General features: G+C 37.6%; 1 protein-coding gene and 1 pseudogene across 1 annotated transcript in view; both read right to left on the minus strand.

The window, feature by feature from the left end:
* The window catches only part of SPAG1 (sperm associated antigen 1), a 43,046-nt gene extending 31,429 nt beyond the window's left edge, over positions 1 to 11,617 (minus strand). Inside the window, exons 1-6 of the mRNA XM_090283517.1 lie at positions 11,476 to 11,617; positions 9,538 to 9,697; positions 4,456 to 4,581; positions 1,625 to 1,689; positions 1,017 to 1,126; positions 318 to 423 (exon numbers count right to left, since the gene is read on the minus strand). Coding sequence (XP_090139643.1) covers positions 318 to 423; positions 1,017 to 1,126; positions 1,625 to 1,689; positions 4,456 to 4,581; positions 9,538 to 9,697; positions 11,476 to 11,615 — 707 coding nt within the window. The 5' untranslated portion in view covers positions 11,616 to 11,617. The remainder of the gene's footprint in view (positions 1 to 317; positions 424 to 1,016; positions 1,127 to 1,624; positions 1,690 to 4,455; positions 4,582 to 9,537; positions 9,698 to 11,475) is intronic.
* Positions 4,932 to 5,482, minus strand: LOC150004164 (large ribosomal subunit protein eL19 pseudogene; annotated as a pseudogene).
* Positions 11,618 to 17,242: the final 5,625 nt, after the last annotated feature.

Genomic DNA, 17,242 nt, shown 5'->3' on the forward strand with positions numbered 1-17,242 from the left:
CAGTACCTCATAATGTAACTATATTTGGAGATAGAGTCTTTAAAGATGTGATTAAATTAAAATGAGGTCATGAAGGTAAACACTAATCCAATGACTGTTGTCCTAAGATATCAAAAGTGGGGAGGGGTAGGAGCTTTGAGAAAAGTATTGAAGGAAACAAGGCAAACACAAGTGAATTTATGATAAACCACAAATACAGTATCTTAAGTGATTCTGATATAGACTATTTAGCTTATTTATATCATTTCAACAACTAAGTTTAAACACTTCTTTTTTTTTTAAATAGCAAGTTTAAACCACAACTAAAATCTGCTTGCCTTGTGTAATATTTCACAGCTTCTTCATAATCTCCGGAGTTAAAAGCTTCATTTCCTTTTTCCTTTTCACGAGTAGCAAGAAAATCCTTTTCCTTCTCAGTTAGACCTAGAAATAAATGTTATCTGCTTTATGTAAAAATATAACTTAATAGAATATTTAAGATTTTTTAAAGCCAAGAATGCTTACTTTAACAGAAACAGAAAATAAGATAATGAAAATAAAATAAAAGGTTTCCTAAGTTTAGTAATGTTTCCTTTCTTTTTTTAATCATTTATAATTTTTGAGGGTTTAGATATTTTATAATTGGTTTTGTTTCGCTTTAAAGGCACTATATGTCTATGGACTTCAAATGGAAACAAATAAAACTTCTCCATCATTTTTGTTTTGAGGCAAAGAGAAAAAGATTTGAGGGATTGAAGGAAAAAGAGGATTTGAAAAAAGGAATTAAAAATAAATGAATTACAGTAAAAAAATAGGTTTGTATTTTTAAGTTTTACTAAATTTTAGTAGTATAACTGTTATATAAAATTAAGTCAAGGGTAGATCTGAATTTGTTAAAAGTGGTCAACATAAGGAGAAAAATCCATAAACTTTTTGTGAAAATCTACAGCACTTAAAGAGAATGTCTTCTAGTTTGACAGCTATTATTATTATTCAAAACTTTAAAGACTACTAAATTATTATTCTTCCCCAATTACCTGCTGTGTCTAATCTTGTCTCAATTTTCGACAAATGTGACTTGTTGTTTACTAGAGTTTTTTCTTTGTAATCTTCATCAACTTTTGAACATTCCTTTTCCACATCAAATCTTAAAAGAAAGAATAAAAACTGAAAAAAGTACAATATAATAAAATTTATTATTGATATTCTTGTATTTATATAACTGTGCCTTTAAACATATATTCCAAAAATGCATAATAGGTTTCTATTACAAGTTATCTGTATTCTTTCTTAGAAACCATGTAATTTAGTGAGAACTTAAACATTAATCAGACTTAAACTGTTCAGAACTTCGTAATTAAGATTGTGACAAATTTCTCTCAATTTAAAATGTTTTTCTTATTTTGGATGGGTATAAGGATTATATTAGCTATTTTTGGTTGCTATTATAAACAAAAGGATGCAATTTTTTATTTAGTGAAAAAAGAAGATCAAGAGTACTTAGGCCATATACTCTTAGTACTCTACTGAAGTACCTTGGTATTCTTGATATATTCAGTTTCATAGTAATTAAAAAGTTATTACAGTATTTTATGATAAAGCATTTTTCAGTGACAAATTTTACATAAAGAAGTATAAAACATACTTATCCCACTCTGCATAATCCCTTGGAATTTTCTTTTTAGCTGGTCTACTTTTAGAACATTTTTCCTAAAAGAATAAAATCATACTTCATGAGACATAGTTAATATAAGATTAGCAGGTTTTACTATAAGTGCAATGTGAAGTATTGGAGTAAGATATATAAATTGAGTGAATAAGAAAAAGAAGTACCCTTGAAGTTATAACAACTCCAGTATTAAAATTATTAACATAATACATAGCAGCCTTTAAAAGGATTTTAAATTTGTAGTTAATTCTCAGAGCAATCTACAGGACTTTAAGTATATACATAAAATTTAAAAACTCACATGTGTGCAATGTGATTATTAGTGATTTTCTTTTAATAATAAAATACTGAACTATCATTCATTCTTTTAAAACCTAGGGGAGAAGAATACTTTGCTATATTAGTCAAAGTTGGTTTGTTTGCAATAACAGACACCCAACTTGGACTAATTCTATTTAAAAAGAGTAAATTATTGGTTTATGTAGCCAAACTGATGAAAAAAAGGGCAGGGGTGTTGCTGGATAAAAGGGTCATATGGTCTCTCTCTCTCCAACTCTCCTTCTCTCTCTGTCCCTAGTCTTTGCTTCTCTCTGCCTACTGATTTTGTTTTCCCTGCTGGCTAATGCTTTTTCCATGTAGTAGGAAACATGGCCACAAGCAGCCTGGGATTATAACCTCAGAGGCCTCCCAATCAGAAAGGAAAAGAACTCCTCTTTACATCCTTAGAGACATCCCAGGGAAGGACTCTTAATTGGCTAGCCTGGATCATGTGTCCACCCCTGAAGAAGCACTAGCCCGGTGCTATAAAGTGGCAACTTAGGTCATATGTCCACTGCAAGCACCAGAGAGGAATGGGAGGGAAGCAAATAATAGCCTTTATGCTCACAAGTAGTTTCTTAAATGTGTCTTAAAAGTTAGTCATAATCTGAAACCATTTGGCATGGTTTTGTAACATTGTGCATTGGTCATGTGGAGTTAAGCAGATCCAAACATTCAATATATTTCATTATACAATAAAGAACTATCTCTGTTAATATCTTTATTGAGCTCATCGGAAAAGTCTAAGTGTGCTCCTTAAGGGGAAATATTTTTTGTCACAAGCAAGTATTCAAGAGCCATATAAGAACATGAAATACTCTAAATTATACTTGAAAGCTCAGGTATTATCACTGGCAAAAAACACTGTTGGTTGTTTTCCTTGAAGTGACAGGCCCTCTTCGTTCATTGTTAATGCAAAAGTCTGCCAAAAAACCAAGTCTGAATAACCATAAATTTTTGGAGTAAAATTTTTTCCAGGAAAAAGTGGCAACTTAAGCTAGCAATTCAATCATACAAGTGCTTTTCTTGAGCTAACAATCATATTTCATGTCACAGTAAAATGCTTTCTGCATACTTCCTATTTTGTCACACAGAATATTAATGTATCCTTGAGATTCAAGATTTAACAAAATAAGATTTTTATTGTTTCATCAAAGACATTTTTCTGTTTAATTGGAATTTTTACAGAGTCTGTAGCAGTGGAGAAAACAATGACTACAGTTCAGTTTGGTGCTACTGCCTTGATTTGTGCTAAGGTGCTAGCAATTCTAGCCTCAGTGCAAGTGTCAACACAGTGAAAAAGACAAAGCATTAGCATTATTTTTTAAAATAGCATTGACTTTCTAGACCCCCTGGAAGGATTTCTGGGATGACCAGGGTCCACAGACCATTCTTTGAAAACCACTGTACCACTAGTCTATCTATTCCACTGGACTATAAACTCCTTGAGGGCAGAGACCAAGTCTTACTCATCGTTACATTTTTAGGGCACAGACTTAGCACATAATGTGTGTTCAATAAATACAAATTCATTGATTGTAGATAGTGGCAACTTTACCACATTACTGTGTACCTCAGTTGCTAATAGGGAGTAAAAAGATCTGGGAAGGTAAATTATCAGAGGGCAGAGTAACAAAGAGCTACGATGTTTTCTAAATAACATTGAGGATTCAAAGATGAGATGGAAATAACAAAAATAAGTTAACCCAGAATGAAGAGACTTGGGTAACCATCCCTTCTGAAATGATAGAAATAGAATTTAAAAAGTAGGACAGAAGGAAATGGAATGTGTGATCCATGTGAAAGTCCAGAGACTTCAGTGTCCGGGAAACCAGGGCTAAGTTCTGTAATACCAGGGTCAGTGGATGCCAAGCAGCACAGTTTCAACTTAAAGTTAAGTAGATGGACCTGGAACTCCAACAGGCCCCTTTTCCATGGAACCCATGGATTGAAAAAGTCTACATGACAAAACAGGAATCAACCACAGAGAAATAATCATAAGTGGCTGGAGCTAAGGGGGAAAAATCCACTAAAAAAAAAAAGAACAACATTTGTTACTGCTTGAATGTATCTGTTTAATACTTTAAATCCATAGTTAATTATGTAATAGACTATTGCCTCTCTGCCTCTACTGGATACATAAAATTATTCCTTGAAATTCTCACACAGTGAATTGGATCTTATGCTCATCAAAACTAGTCCATGTAGAAGAGACAGAACAGCAAAAGAAAAATGAAGAAAGTCAGAAAACCCAAGATGCTAGTCTTCAAAAGAAAAAAGTGTTTCATTTTAATTCGTAAGTGATGAAATATAGCCCACTCATGAAGGTAATAGCACATGACCAGCTGGAAAAATATCCTCAGCCCCCCTAGAGGACACCCACTTCCGCTACATTGATTAAGCTGCGATAGCTGTCTTAATGAAGAACCAACCAACCACCTTCTCCCCTACCAACCACACCACCGCACACCGCACACCGAAAGGCCTACTTTGGCAACATGAAGACAGCTGTTTGAACCACGAACTGGAGGCAAATTTTCTTCCTTGTCTGGAGGTGTTCCAGTTTCATGACAGTATATTTCATTTTCTTCTTTTTTAATTTCTGATACCCAACTCTGAGAAAGAGGGAGAAAAATGGAGGTAAATATACAATTTGAAATAACTAACCAGGCTTTAGAAAGGAGTATACATGATCGAAGTTTCCTATGGGTCAGTTAATTTTTTAGGTGACAATTCTCTCTACCAGGAATGCCCTTCCTCCTCTTTTTTGGGGGGTGGGGGTGGGAATACACATAACATAAAATTTATCCTTTTAATCATTTTTAAGTGTACAGTTCATTATCGTTAAGCATATTCATATTGTTGTTGCCCTTCCTACTTTTTTATTCATAGATGAACGGTATTTATTGGATGATTGATCCGTGTAATGCCAAGGCCGCTTGGTACAGGAAAGAGAGATAGAGCTTTATTTCTCCGTCTCTTCCTCCTTAAACAGAGTCTTGCTGATTTCCTTCTTCTCGGCCCGGAACCGCTCTTGATGGGCTTGTGAGCTTCCGCGGTCTTAGACCCACAGACGTCAGCCTGGTCAGCCAGAAGCTTCTTGCAAGCCTTGTCCACCTTCACCTTGTGGACGTGTTCCTTGAGAATCCACTTGCCCCTTCACTTTCAGGTACAGGCTGTAGTCCATAGGGCGGTCAGTCTTCTCAGATTCACGGTACCTTCTGAGTAGCCGCGAAGAGCTCTCATCTTCCTCATCCAGGCTACGTCCTCAGGCCTTTGAGCATTGGTAGCGGTACCCTTTCGCTTACTATGCCCGTAGGCCTGCCCTTCCTGCGGGCCGAGCGGTTTTTCAGCATCAAGCCTGGAAACAGACAGTCAAGGCTTCTGGATGGTCAACCCATCTCTGATCAACTTCCAAATTTGCTGACAGGAATTGGCACTGGAGATTTCCTTGGTCTCACTGGGGTCTAACAGGACACTGGTGACAAGCCTCCTCCGAAGCCCGAGCACACTCATGACTGCTGCCGCTGCGGAAAAAAGGCGCCCTTCCTACTTCTGTTTACCTTGCAAGATCTTCTTACCCACCATCCTTTCCAGCAAGCTTCCCCTGAACTTCCTGGCTGGTCTAAAAATGTTCCTCCTCCATGTATTAGCATAAAGGTTTAAAATAATCTATCTATTGTTCATTTCTCTCACCATATTTTAAGTTCTTAATTTCATCCTTGTAACTCAAGAACACAGCACAATGTCTGGCATATAATAGGCTCACAAGAATGTTCATTAAACTGAATTGTCACAGATACCAGGAAAAAGCTGAGTAAGAAATTTCTTTATTATATGTGAAATTCTATTATTTATTATTCAACAAATATATAGTGAGGGTCTAATATTTTCCAGACATTATACTTAATAGTGAAAAGCTGAATGACTTCCTCCAAGACTAGGAACAAGGTGATATACATTCTCACTCCACCATTGTACCTAGCGGTCTCACCAGTGCAGTACGGCAAATAAAAAAAATAAGGCAGCCAGACTGGAAAAGAAGAAACAAATCTCTTATTATTTCCAGATGACATAATGCTGCATGGAAAAAAATCCAAGGAATTTATCAAAAACGTTACTAAAACTAATTTGTTCGTTTGAATTTAACAGGACCCCAGGATACATGGTCAATATGAAAAGGTCAATTAGATAAATGTAAACTTGCAATGTACAAATAAAGATTGAAATTAAAATTTCCCTGATCTGAGGTATTTAGATAACTCAAAATTATAGAAACAGGAAGTAGAAAGGTGGTTGCCAGAGGGTGGGGGGAGGAGTGGAGAGTTATTGTTTAATGGGTCTAGAGTTTCAGTTTTACAGGATTGAAAAAGTTCTGGAGATCAGCTGTACAACAATGTGACTATACTTAACATTAATGAACTGTATAATGAAAAATAGTTAAGATAGTAAGTTTTATATGATGTGAATTTTACCACAATGAAAAAAATAAAATTTCTTAGCTGTAGTGACTTAGAATGAACAAAAAAATTGAAATGAAAAATAAAATTACCTTTAAAATAGCATGAAATATAGTAAATACTTAGGAATAGATTTAACAACAACAAAAATAAGTCTACATGAAAAACTACAAGACATCAATGGAAAAAAAATTAGACCTAAATGAACAGAGAAAAAAATATGATGTTCATAGATCAGAAATCTCAATATTGTTAAAATATCACTACTTATAAAACTGATCCACAAATTCAACACAATTGCAATCCAAATACAAGCAAGTTAATTTATAGAAACTGGCCAGCAAAGGACCAAACAGCCAAACAGCCAAAACAACTTTGAAAAAGAAGAACAAAGTTAGAGGACTCACACTATCTGATTTTAAGACCTACTATAATCAAGACAATGAGGTACTGGAGTACAGACAGATATTATGAAACATAATAGAGACAGTCTAGAAGTAGATCCATACAGACATGGTCAATTGATTTTTGACAATAGTACAAGAAGTTCAATGAGGAAAGAATAATCTCTCATTAAATGACACTTAAACATTTGGCTATCCATAAGTATGTATGCATGTGGGCACATGTATATATGTATGTATGTATATGAGGTCTGTCCAAGTGTCCAACCATTTAATATGAAAAATAGAGACATTTATTGAGGAAGATACAAGATAAAGAAACATTGTACATAGGACAGTGACACCTCAGTCCCCTTCAAAGTAGGCACCGTGGGACCTCACAAAGTTCTCCCAATCGCCATCAGCTGCCCTATCATATTTTCCTGAATCTCACTGACTATCTGAAATCTCTTCCCTTTTAAAGGTGATTTTAGTTTCAGGAAAAGCCAGAAGTCACAGGGTGCCAAATCTGGGCTGTAGCAAGGCTAAGTCACCTGGGTGATTTGATGTTTCACAAAAAAACTGCACAAGATGTGATACACGGGTGCGCACATTGTTGTGATAAAGCTGCCAATCACCAGTTGCCCATAGCTGTGGACTTCTGAATCATCAAAATAGTTTCTGTGGAGGAATGTTCAAGCTTAATGCAAAATTTGATGCAGATTCATTGCTCTGCTCGCTCAGTCATTTTGAATGCTATGGGCACATAATATGCTCACTCAACAGCGTCTACTGCCCCTACTGACTAGTACAGGGAAGTCATCACTGTTCACACATGCACATGCACGTTCCAGTCCACTCTCCTTGGCTGCCAGGTTACATCGATGTCGTGCAAGCTCTTCTCATTATATGTTTTTCTTTAAAAAAAAATTTTTTTTACTTATTTATTTTCAGAGAGAGGGGAAGGGAGGGAGAAAGAGAGGGAAACATCAATGTGTGGTTGCCTCTCCCGCGCCCCCACCTAGGGGCCTGGTCCGCAACCCAGGCATGTGCCCTGATGGAGAATCGAATCGGGATGCTCTGGTTCGCAGGCCAGCGTTCAATCTACTGAGCCACACCAGCCAGGGCTTTTCTTGTTATAGTAACAATGACTGCACATTTTCGGGACAGACCTCAGGGTGTGTTTTTGTGTTTGTGTGTGTGTGTGTGTATGTGTCCAGAAAATAAAACATAAACCTAATTTTAAGAGTTAAAACTACAAACTTTCTATAAAATCTTAGGAGAAAACATAGGAATCTTAAATAGGACACAAAACCACAAACTATAAAAGGAAAATTGATTTCATTGAAATTTAGAACTTTTGCTCTTCCAAAAATATGAAAAGGCAAGCCACAGAATATCAGAACATATTTTCAAAAGATATGTGTAATAAAAAACATGTATTTTACAACTTCATAAGAACACAATCCAATTCTTTTAATGGGAAAAAATGTAGACATTTCACAAGAGAAAATATGTGGATGACAGTAAGCACATGAAAAGGCACTCGACCTCATTAGTCATTAGAAAAATGCAAATTAAAACCAAAATGAGATGCCACTATACCCCCAATAAAATAGCTAAAATTAACAGTACTGACAATACTAACTTCTGACAAGGATGTAGAACAATTTGATTTTTTATCCATTACTGGCAGAATTGTTACTTTGGAAACCATTTTGGTATCTGTTCATCAACTGGTAAATGGTTAAAAAACTGTGAGATATCCATACAACTCAATACTACTCAGCAATTAAAAGGAATAAACTGTGGACACATGCAACAAAATAGATGACTCTTGAAAGTATTAAGCTAAGTGAAAGAAGCCAGACACAAAAGACAACACACTGAATTACTATATTTATGTGAAAGTCTACAAAAGGCAACTCTGTAGTGATAGAAAGCAGTTCAGTGGTTGCCAGGGGCCAGGGTGTGGAGTCACATTGACCACAAAAGGGCACAAGGAAACTTTTAGAGGTAATGAAATCATTCTATAGCATATACATTTGTCAAAACTCAGGGAAATGTGCACCATAAAATTGCTATTTTTTTTACATGTACAGTTAGCTCATGAAGCAGACTAAAAGAAATCAGTAAAGATACAAATAGGCCATTAATAAGCAAAGAAGAAATCCAAGTGACAAATGAAAACAATTCAACTTTACTAGTAACACACACAAAAAAATCATTTTTTCAACTATTTAATTGATTTAAAAATGTAAAAATGATTGCAATATCCAGTGAAGAGTACCTCACAATGGGTATTATTATACATGGCTGGGAGAGTATAATGTTACAACTTTTATGAAAACAGAAATGTGTTTAAAAAGCCTTAAAAGTATTCAAGTCTTTTGATCAAGCAATTTGAATTCCAATACTTTATTCTGAGGAAATAACCAGGTGGTACAAAAGAATTATAAACAAACATGTTTATATAGCACTATTTATAGAAGCTGATTGAAATGGCTCTTTCACAGGATGGAATAGCACTTGGTCATTTATAATACATACTTGTGCACACACACACATACACACTCACAACATTCTCCTGGGTGGAAGAAGCAACCAGGGCTAAGTCATTACCACTAAAAAGGCCTATACTGACAAAAAAGAAACCTAGAATTTTGGCTAAGTGAAGTAGACATATATTCAACATGACAATGTCACAGAAACTGATGTTGCTCTATACCTTTATATCACCATCAATTTTTTCCCATTCTCCTGCTGTAAAACTGGATGCTGTTGCTGCAGGTTTGTCTTTCCTCAAAGCTCTACTTTCAGGAGCCAATCCTTTAAGGCGCTTTTCACAAAATTCTGTAAGTTCAGGATAATATCCTTCTTCACCAGACCTTTAAAATAGTTCAGAATTTTAGTGTTACTATGACACTTTATTTACAGATCATCTGGACCAGTGATTTACAAGCTGGGTCTCTGGAGCCCAGTTCGGCAGAGATCTCAACCAGAGACTGCTCCGAATGCCCTGCGCAAGGTGGCAGGTGGGGCTGCAGCTCCCGCTCACCACCCCCAACCAGGGCAACCTCCACTATTATATTAATCTATGCATTGATGTAATGAAGGGAAAAAGAGGCACTCCTAAGACACAAATTTCCATCACATACTTTACGAGTTAAATATATAACATTTTCTCTCCTCTTTAACACACATAATGTTCATTTTGTACATAAGGTAATTTTAAACTTAAATATGGAAATTAAGTATTAGAGACAGGCAGAAAGCTAGACTTTGGACTTCCTTTCCAAGGAGAAACTCCTAGCTTAATTTTTTTCAAATGCATAGGAAGATAATGGCAGAGGCACACTTTAGAACAACATAACTCTAAATTCAACCACTCAAGAAACAGAATTCCATTCTTAGAGAGTTAAATAGAGACATCTGTTGTTTTATGTCTTTATTATTTTTGTAAGGAAAATCAATCCTTTGCCCTTCTCTTGTAAGTCTGTTTACATTGAAATTTTTAGAAAAATTGAAATAAACACCATTTTCAAATGCAGTATAATTTAATTCAGTTATCCAGGGAATATCTTAGAACCAACATTATTACTATGGCTTTCAAACTCTTTCATTTCATACACTTCTCATTTTGTTTATCACTCTCCGATAAAATACAAATGAAAATATTCTTATACTGCTGAGAAAAGCAAAAGGAAAAACAATGGCATGGTTCATATTTCCGTTTCAGAAGTGATGAGGTTATTATATCAGCTCTGGCTGGGGACGAGCAGCGATGCTTAGGGAGGACATGACGCTAACGGTGATGAGAGAGAAAAGGCAAAGGACATAGCAGTATGATAAGGAGGGGGTCAGGGAAAGAAAAGAGAGCCACAGCAGAGCAGAAAGAAATACTACTGATGTCCTGGAAAAGAGCAGTTCATGCTCCCCAAGTGCTTCTGCAATACCAAGCTACTCTCCAAGGGAAACCCCCCGAAGAAACCTGAAACAGGTGGCATAGGGCAGTGTTTCCTGAACTGGGTTCCCTTGACCACCTGTATGTCAATCAGCCAGGCGCTTGTTAAAAACACAGGTTCCTGGGCCCCACCTCAGATTTCCCAGAAGCAGAATCTCTGGGAATGGGACCCTCAAATTTGCATTTTTAACAACCACACGGGATGTATGTTAAAATTTAAGAATCACCACCATGGATTTCTTAGCCAGAGAAGGCCCTGATTCCCTACCTTCTGGTCCTTCCTCCTGGCGTCCCCACCATCCTCCACGTGACCAGCTCGTGGTGAGTCACCCACCTTTGTTGGCAGATGGCAGAGGGGAGAGTGCCAAAGAGGTTTATCAGTGTAGTCTGGTGAACCCACCTTACCTTCTGCTGGCTCCTCTCACAGCTCCTTTTTCCTGGACCATGTGGAGGAAGCAAGGAAAATGCCCTTTTTAATGCTAATTAGCCTAAATTGCATGCTGGAAGTAGACCCAGGCAGAACACTCCAAACTAAGCACAGCATCAAAATCACTATTTTGGAGCTTAAGATGGGCAAATATAACAATCTTAATATCTGAAAATTTCCTCCAAAGTTTCTGATGTAGCTTCAACTTTTAGAAGGCAAGAACAATATAATTAAAATTGACAAATTGAAACATGAAATTATTTTTAAATGCTTACCTAAGCACACAGAGAATTTTTTCCAAGTGTTTAACATCTGAACATTTTTCGATATACTTGAAATCCAAGTGTTCGATGGGAATTTTGAATGTTTTTGTTGTTCCAGAGCCCCACAGTGATGGATAATCTTTGGCAGTCATGGCTGAAATACAGTATGGGAAATCAGTTATGAATCTAATATATATATAATACTCAATTTGGTTAGCAGTAACCATCTAGGTACTTCTATAATTACTTTTCATTTCTATAGAAAAGGCGATGGAATGTTTTTATCAAGGAGGAATATTGATTTTAAACTCTCTCCCTGCTCACAACAGCTCACATTCACAGAGCTAAATTACTATGTACCGTGCATGGATTATCTCACTTAAGCTTCACTTAATCAATGTTGAATACAATGACAAAGCAGGTTTTGGTGCTATGGAGGAGGTTAAAAAAAGAAACTTTTCCTCTACCCATTTAAGTTCAATAACTGAGGCCTGGTGAATTAAACTGACGAAATGCCCATTAACAGGAGAAAAGGTTTATTTTTTGCACATGGATGCTTTGCCAAAAAGTGAAAACTCAAACTGTTGAGCCCAGGAGTCTATCTACCATTTTAACAAAGGGTGATAAATTGTGGAGAAGTAATTAGACAAAGGGGAAGGGGTTTTGGCTTCTAAGAGAAAGTAAATATATGGAAGAAACTAATTAAAGGCTTATTTTAGTGAGATTGGTTTATGCAGACTCATCTCAGTGCTGACTGATATTAGGATTGTGATTAGGATTGTTGGCTTCCTGGTATAGGAGAGTGGGAGGGGGACACCTTCCAAAGGGAAATTGATGCCCTGCTTTTAGGCAGAAAGAGAGAGGGCAGAGAGTTCTTCTTGTTGATTGTTAACATCTTCAGCTCAGAATAATTGTCATGCCAAAATGGCGTGTTGTGGGGTGGCATGCTCTGATCAGTTTTAGTACTCAAACTGCTTTTTAGGATATCTTTTAATATTGATTTGAATGACCTGCTTCTACTTTAGCTGTTTTTTAACATTCCAACCATTCTTTGTGATTCAGCACAAACATAAATAACATTCTTTCTCTAACTCATACCATCACCCTCTTCCCCATTCCCTGTAGCCCACTCCCATCAATGAGCAGCTCCCAGATCTGTGTTCTAATGGCACTCTGTACACACCTCTCTCATAGTACATAGCACATTCTAATTGTTTCTCTTTCTTCTTTTCTAGATCATGAGATCTTACTTTATTCAACTTCATATATTCAGGACTAACATAAGTAGTGCCTATACCTCTTAAGAAACATTTGCTGAATTGAATTGAGAATAAGGAGGCTTTGTACAGTTTCATTCTAATGACACTACTGCTAATGACGATGGTGATAATATCATAGCAGTAACATATGTAGTTTTTAATGTGTGCTAGGTACCACACTAATTCTTGCATATATTACTTCATTTCATCCTACAGCTACTTCATCAGGTAGGTTTTTTTTTTTTAAGTATTGAGCACCAGCTTGCAAACCAGGAGGTCGCAGGTTCAATTCCCAGTCAAGGCATATGCCTGGGTTGCAGGCCAGATCCCCAGTTGAGGGTGCGCAAGAGGCAACCACACACTGATGTTTCTCTCCTTCTTTCCCTCCCTTCCTCTCTCTCTAAAAATAAATAAAAAAAATATTTTTTTAAAAATGAGAGAACAGTAATAATAGTCATCATTTATGGAGCTAAATTACTATGTGTCATGAATTATCTCAATCTCCATAATGGCTCATGAATTAGCTCAATCTCCATAATGGCTCTCATGAAAGATATTAACAATGACTTGCATTTTACAGATGAGGAAGTTGATGTTTCAAGTATTTAAACTGCTCAAGGTCATATAGCTATAAGTAGTGAACTAAGGATGTAAATCTCAGTAGGCAGCTAGAGCCCACATACTTAATCACCATACTCATGATTTTCAAATTGAAACCAATTTAGTGAGTTTCAATCAGCAATGTTTTATATTGAGATAGAACATACCATCACAGTTAATATTGTTTTGCAAAACTTTTATTTCATGTCTATACAAATAAATTACAAAGATGCACAAATATAAACACACATGTTGCAAAAATATATTTCTTATTGTGAGTCATTGTCAAAGATTTTTTTTTTAAATCACAGCACTAAAACATACTGGGCAATACATTTTAAGTAGCAGCAATGGGTCTAATTCATTTGAAGTATTTCCTTCAGCCTGTCTGCCCTCTGGGAGTCTGGTCATATATCAGACCTCTGCAGAAGAAGAGAATGCTCTGCCAGCTTTGACTCCATATTCCTACTGGCTTGAACTTGGGTATACAATATAGATATCAGTTTGTCAGCATGCTGGATGAGAATCAGCAGAGAAATGATATGATGGTTTCCATATCATACTGGCAGGGTCCACTGTGATGAATGTTACAAGGATAACTTTAAGGGTGGAAGTTACAAGAAAGCAACACAAAGAACTTTTAAATTATTGATGCTGCCCAGAATAAAATGGTTTGCCTTAGGAGAATTTTTCCAAAGAGCTACAGAATCTTTGATGGGAGAGATTTAACCATCTAATGGTAATAAAATAGATTATCTCAAATTGAAGGTATCTTGCAATGCCTGAGATTTTATGATTTGAATAAAATATAGTGGAAAACATCTGAAATGATAGACATCTGTTACGTAATCAAATAATTTTTACTCTGGACACTATTTTAACATTTCTCTAAAAACTACCATTTAAAAAAATTTTTTGGCCCTGGCTGGTGTGGCTCAGTGGATTGAATGCTGGCCTGTGAACCAGAGGGTTGCTGGTTCAATTCCCAGTCAGGGCACATGCCTAGGTTGCAGGCCAGGTCCCCAGTTGGGGGCGCACAAGAGGCAATCACACATTGATATTTCTCGCCCTCTCTCCCTTACTTCCCCTCTCTCTCAACATAAATAAATAAAAATTCTTAAAAAAAAATTTTTTTTTTGGTTAGGATACACATTCTCGCAATCATTAAATATTAATTCTCAGATTCTAAAATACAAGTTATACAATACTTTTATTTACTCTCTTTAGAATTCTTCCATGTTTGTTTGCATTTGTCTCTGATTAGGAACACCTTTGGTCCTAGTTGGATTTAATTTCTTCTCCATCATCCTGATCCACATCCATTTCCCATATTTCCTATTCGGCTTATCAGTAATACTTCCAATGGAAACTGCGATGAACTAGTGACACTAAAACCTGTTTTCTTCCCCCTAAGTATCTTCCTCCTAAGAATTCTTTCCGACATCCACAGGGCCAAGCGCCCCCTGCAGCCAGAGACCGAAAGAAAATGACGGCCTCCAGCCTTAGCAACGGTTTCTATGTACTACGAGGCCGAGAGGACGGAGGGATGGCCTTGATCCCGGAGCTCTTCGCCAAACTGCAACGGCCAGGAGGCACTTTGAGACCCTATGAAATTGCTCCCCACTTCCCAGCTTTGGTCATCAGGACGAGTCGCTGCCGGCGGACCCCGGGAACGCCACCCCTGTTGCGAACCAGTCCCCACATTTGTGGAAACAAGAAGTCCCCCAGTTTGCTTCTCCAGGCCTTGAAGAACATTCAGGCCACAACGAGATCCCTCACTCAAGTTCCACAATTGATTTACTCCTCCGCGTCCGCCATTCACCCCGGATCGGAGAGGGGCCTCAAAGGGGAGATGTAATTTACACCTGGAGGGCAGGTACTCACCTGGTTCTCAGACCCCGCGCCGTGCGGAGGATGCGGCCGCCACAAATGTCACCAGCGGTGCCGCAGGCGCCGAGAAGGGGCGTGTCGCACCCCCTCAGCACCCAAGGATCGGGGACTGACCGGCAGGAATGCGGATTAGGCCCTCTGCGGGATGATTGGCTAGTCCCCGACCTGACATTCCGTTGGTTGGCCTAACAGGCTTCTGCGTCACCAGGAGAGAGGACTATTAGGGGAGAACTAAGCTGGGTGGAAGCGTGAGTTCCCTTTCATCTCCTTTTCAATTCGTTTCAGATAGTTAAAATGGTATTATTCTTTTGGATTATTGTACTACCTGCAAGGTAAATTGATAACTACTCCTCCTAAATTACAAACATAATTATCTTCAGGGTATCTACGTTGCAACCTAGATTTACTTCCTCCCCTTTATACAGAAGAAAAAATGAAGACAAGACTCCCTCTTCTTTTACATGCATTCTATATTTTCTGAGTGCTGGTTATGAGTCAGACACTGTACTGGGCGCTAGATGCAAAAGTGAAAAAGACATGTACTACATACAATTTAGGTGATAAAACAAAAGTCAAGATCATTTGTGGGAAATTTTTAAAAATAATTTCAGACTAGTTAAAATAGATAACTACCGTATGAAGCACCTAGTACAGTGTGTGGCACATAATTCAAGAAATGTATTTCTATCCTCCCTTTGCACTTAAGTACTAGCAGGCAGACAGTGGTAACGATTCTAATGCTCAAAATCTGACTAATTATATTTATATAATTATTTCCATTGTCGGCTGGAGATTAAATTTGCCTGTTTATAGGCCCAAGCTTAAACATTAGCTTGTTTGCTAAAATCATTGTCTTGCGGAACAGGCCTCACATGCCCCAGAGCATGTAAAGCCACTTCACACCTCATTCTAGCCAGCAAACTTCTTTCAAAATTATGTCCTGAAACATGCAGCCTACTGTATCTTCATATTTTACTTCCAGCATAGGCAGAAATCTTTTTTTTAAATATTTGGGGAAAGAGCTGTAATTCTATATGCCTTCTAATATTTTCACTCCTGTCCCCCCCCCCCCGTTATAATTATATACATATATATTTATGCCAACAGAGAAGGAAAACTCTGACTCCAAAAAACCTCCGCTGCCTTGCGGCATACCTCTTCAGGGGAAAGGCTAAGGGAGTAAACCCCGACAGAAAATCCGGAGCCGGAGTCCCTAAGGCGGTTTGACGTTGTAGTCAACACCGGCAACTCCTGCGGCGCACCTGAAGCCAAGCTGTATCGACTCCGTCTTTCCCTTGGACCCTTCAGCTGCGAAGAGAGGGGGGGGTCTGCTGCATGGGCAACAGCAGACCCTCCATATCACCCTGCCCAGGCTCTGTAGCTTCAGCTTCACTGGAGAGGACACTCCAGATGTCGATTCAACACGGGAGGAGACAGATACCGTGTCACTCCCGAGTCGGACTGCACAGCCATTCTCGGCGGTGCAGATAGACTCTTAAGAAGCTACACCATCGTCTCTCGAGACGGACGGCTGCCGATATTTATGCCAAATAAACAAGCAGGATAAAAAACAACTCGAAGGAAAAACACTATGGAGACAAATGAAAATTGCCACTATGGTCTTTATAAGGAGACATAAATACAAAGAAAAACTAAGCTTAGAAATTAAAAGTATTATACCAGAAATGAAGAATGCAGTAGATGGATTAGAAAGTAGTAAATCTTAACAGAGCAGAGAAGGGGGTGAGGGGATAGTCATTAAATAATTCAAGATAATTTGCCATAATTGAAGAGCTTGGGTTTCCAGATTCAAAGTATCGAAGTGACCGAAACAGTGAAGAAAAACAAAGGCATATACTGTAAAATTTCAGTACGCTGGCAAAAATTCTAAGTTTCCAGAGAGAAAATAGGGCACATACAAAGGATAAGAATAGAATGGTTTTGGACTTCACAACACTGGGAGCTAGATGATAAAACCATCCTTCAAAATTCCGATGTTGGTGAAGAACACCAGAAAAGATCATTTCCGG

This window comes from Furipterus horrens, unplaced genomic scaffold (assembly GCF_987537825.1).
Source record: "Furipterus horrens unplaced genomic scaffold, mFurHor1.1.pri manual_scaffold_7, whole genome shotgun sequence".
NCBI lineage: Eukaryota > Metazoa > Chordata > Mammalia > Chiroptera > Furipteridae > Furipterus > Furipterus horrens.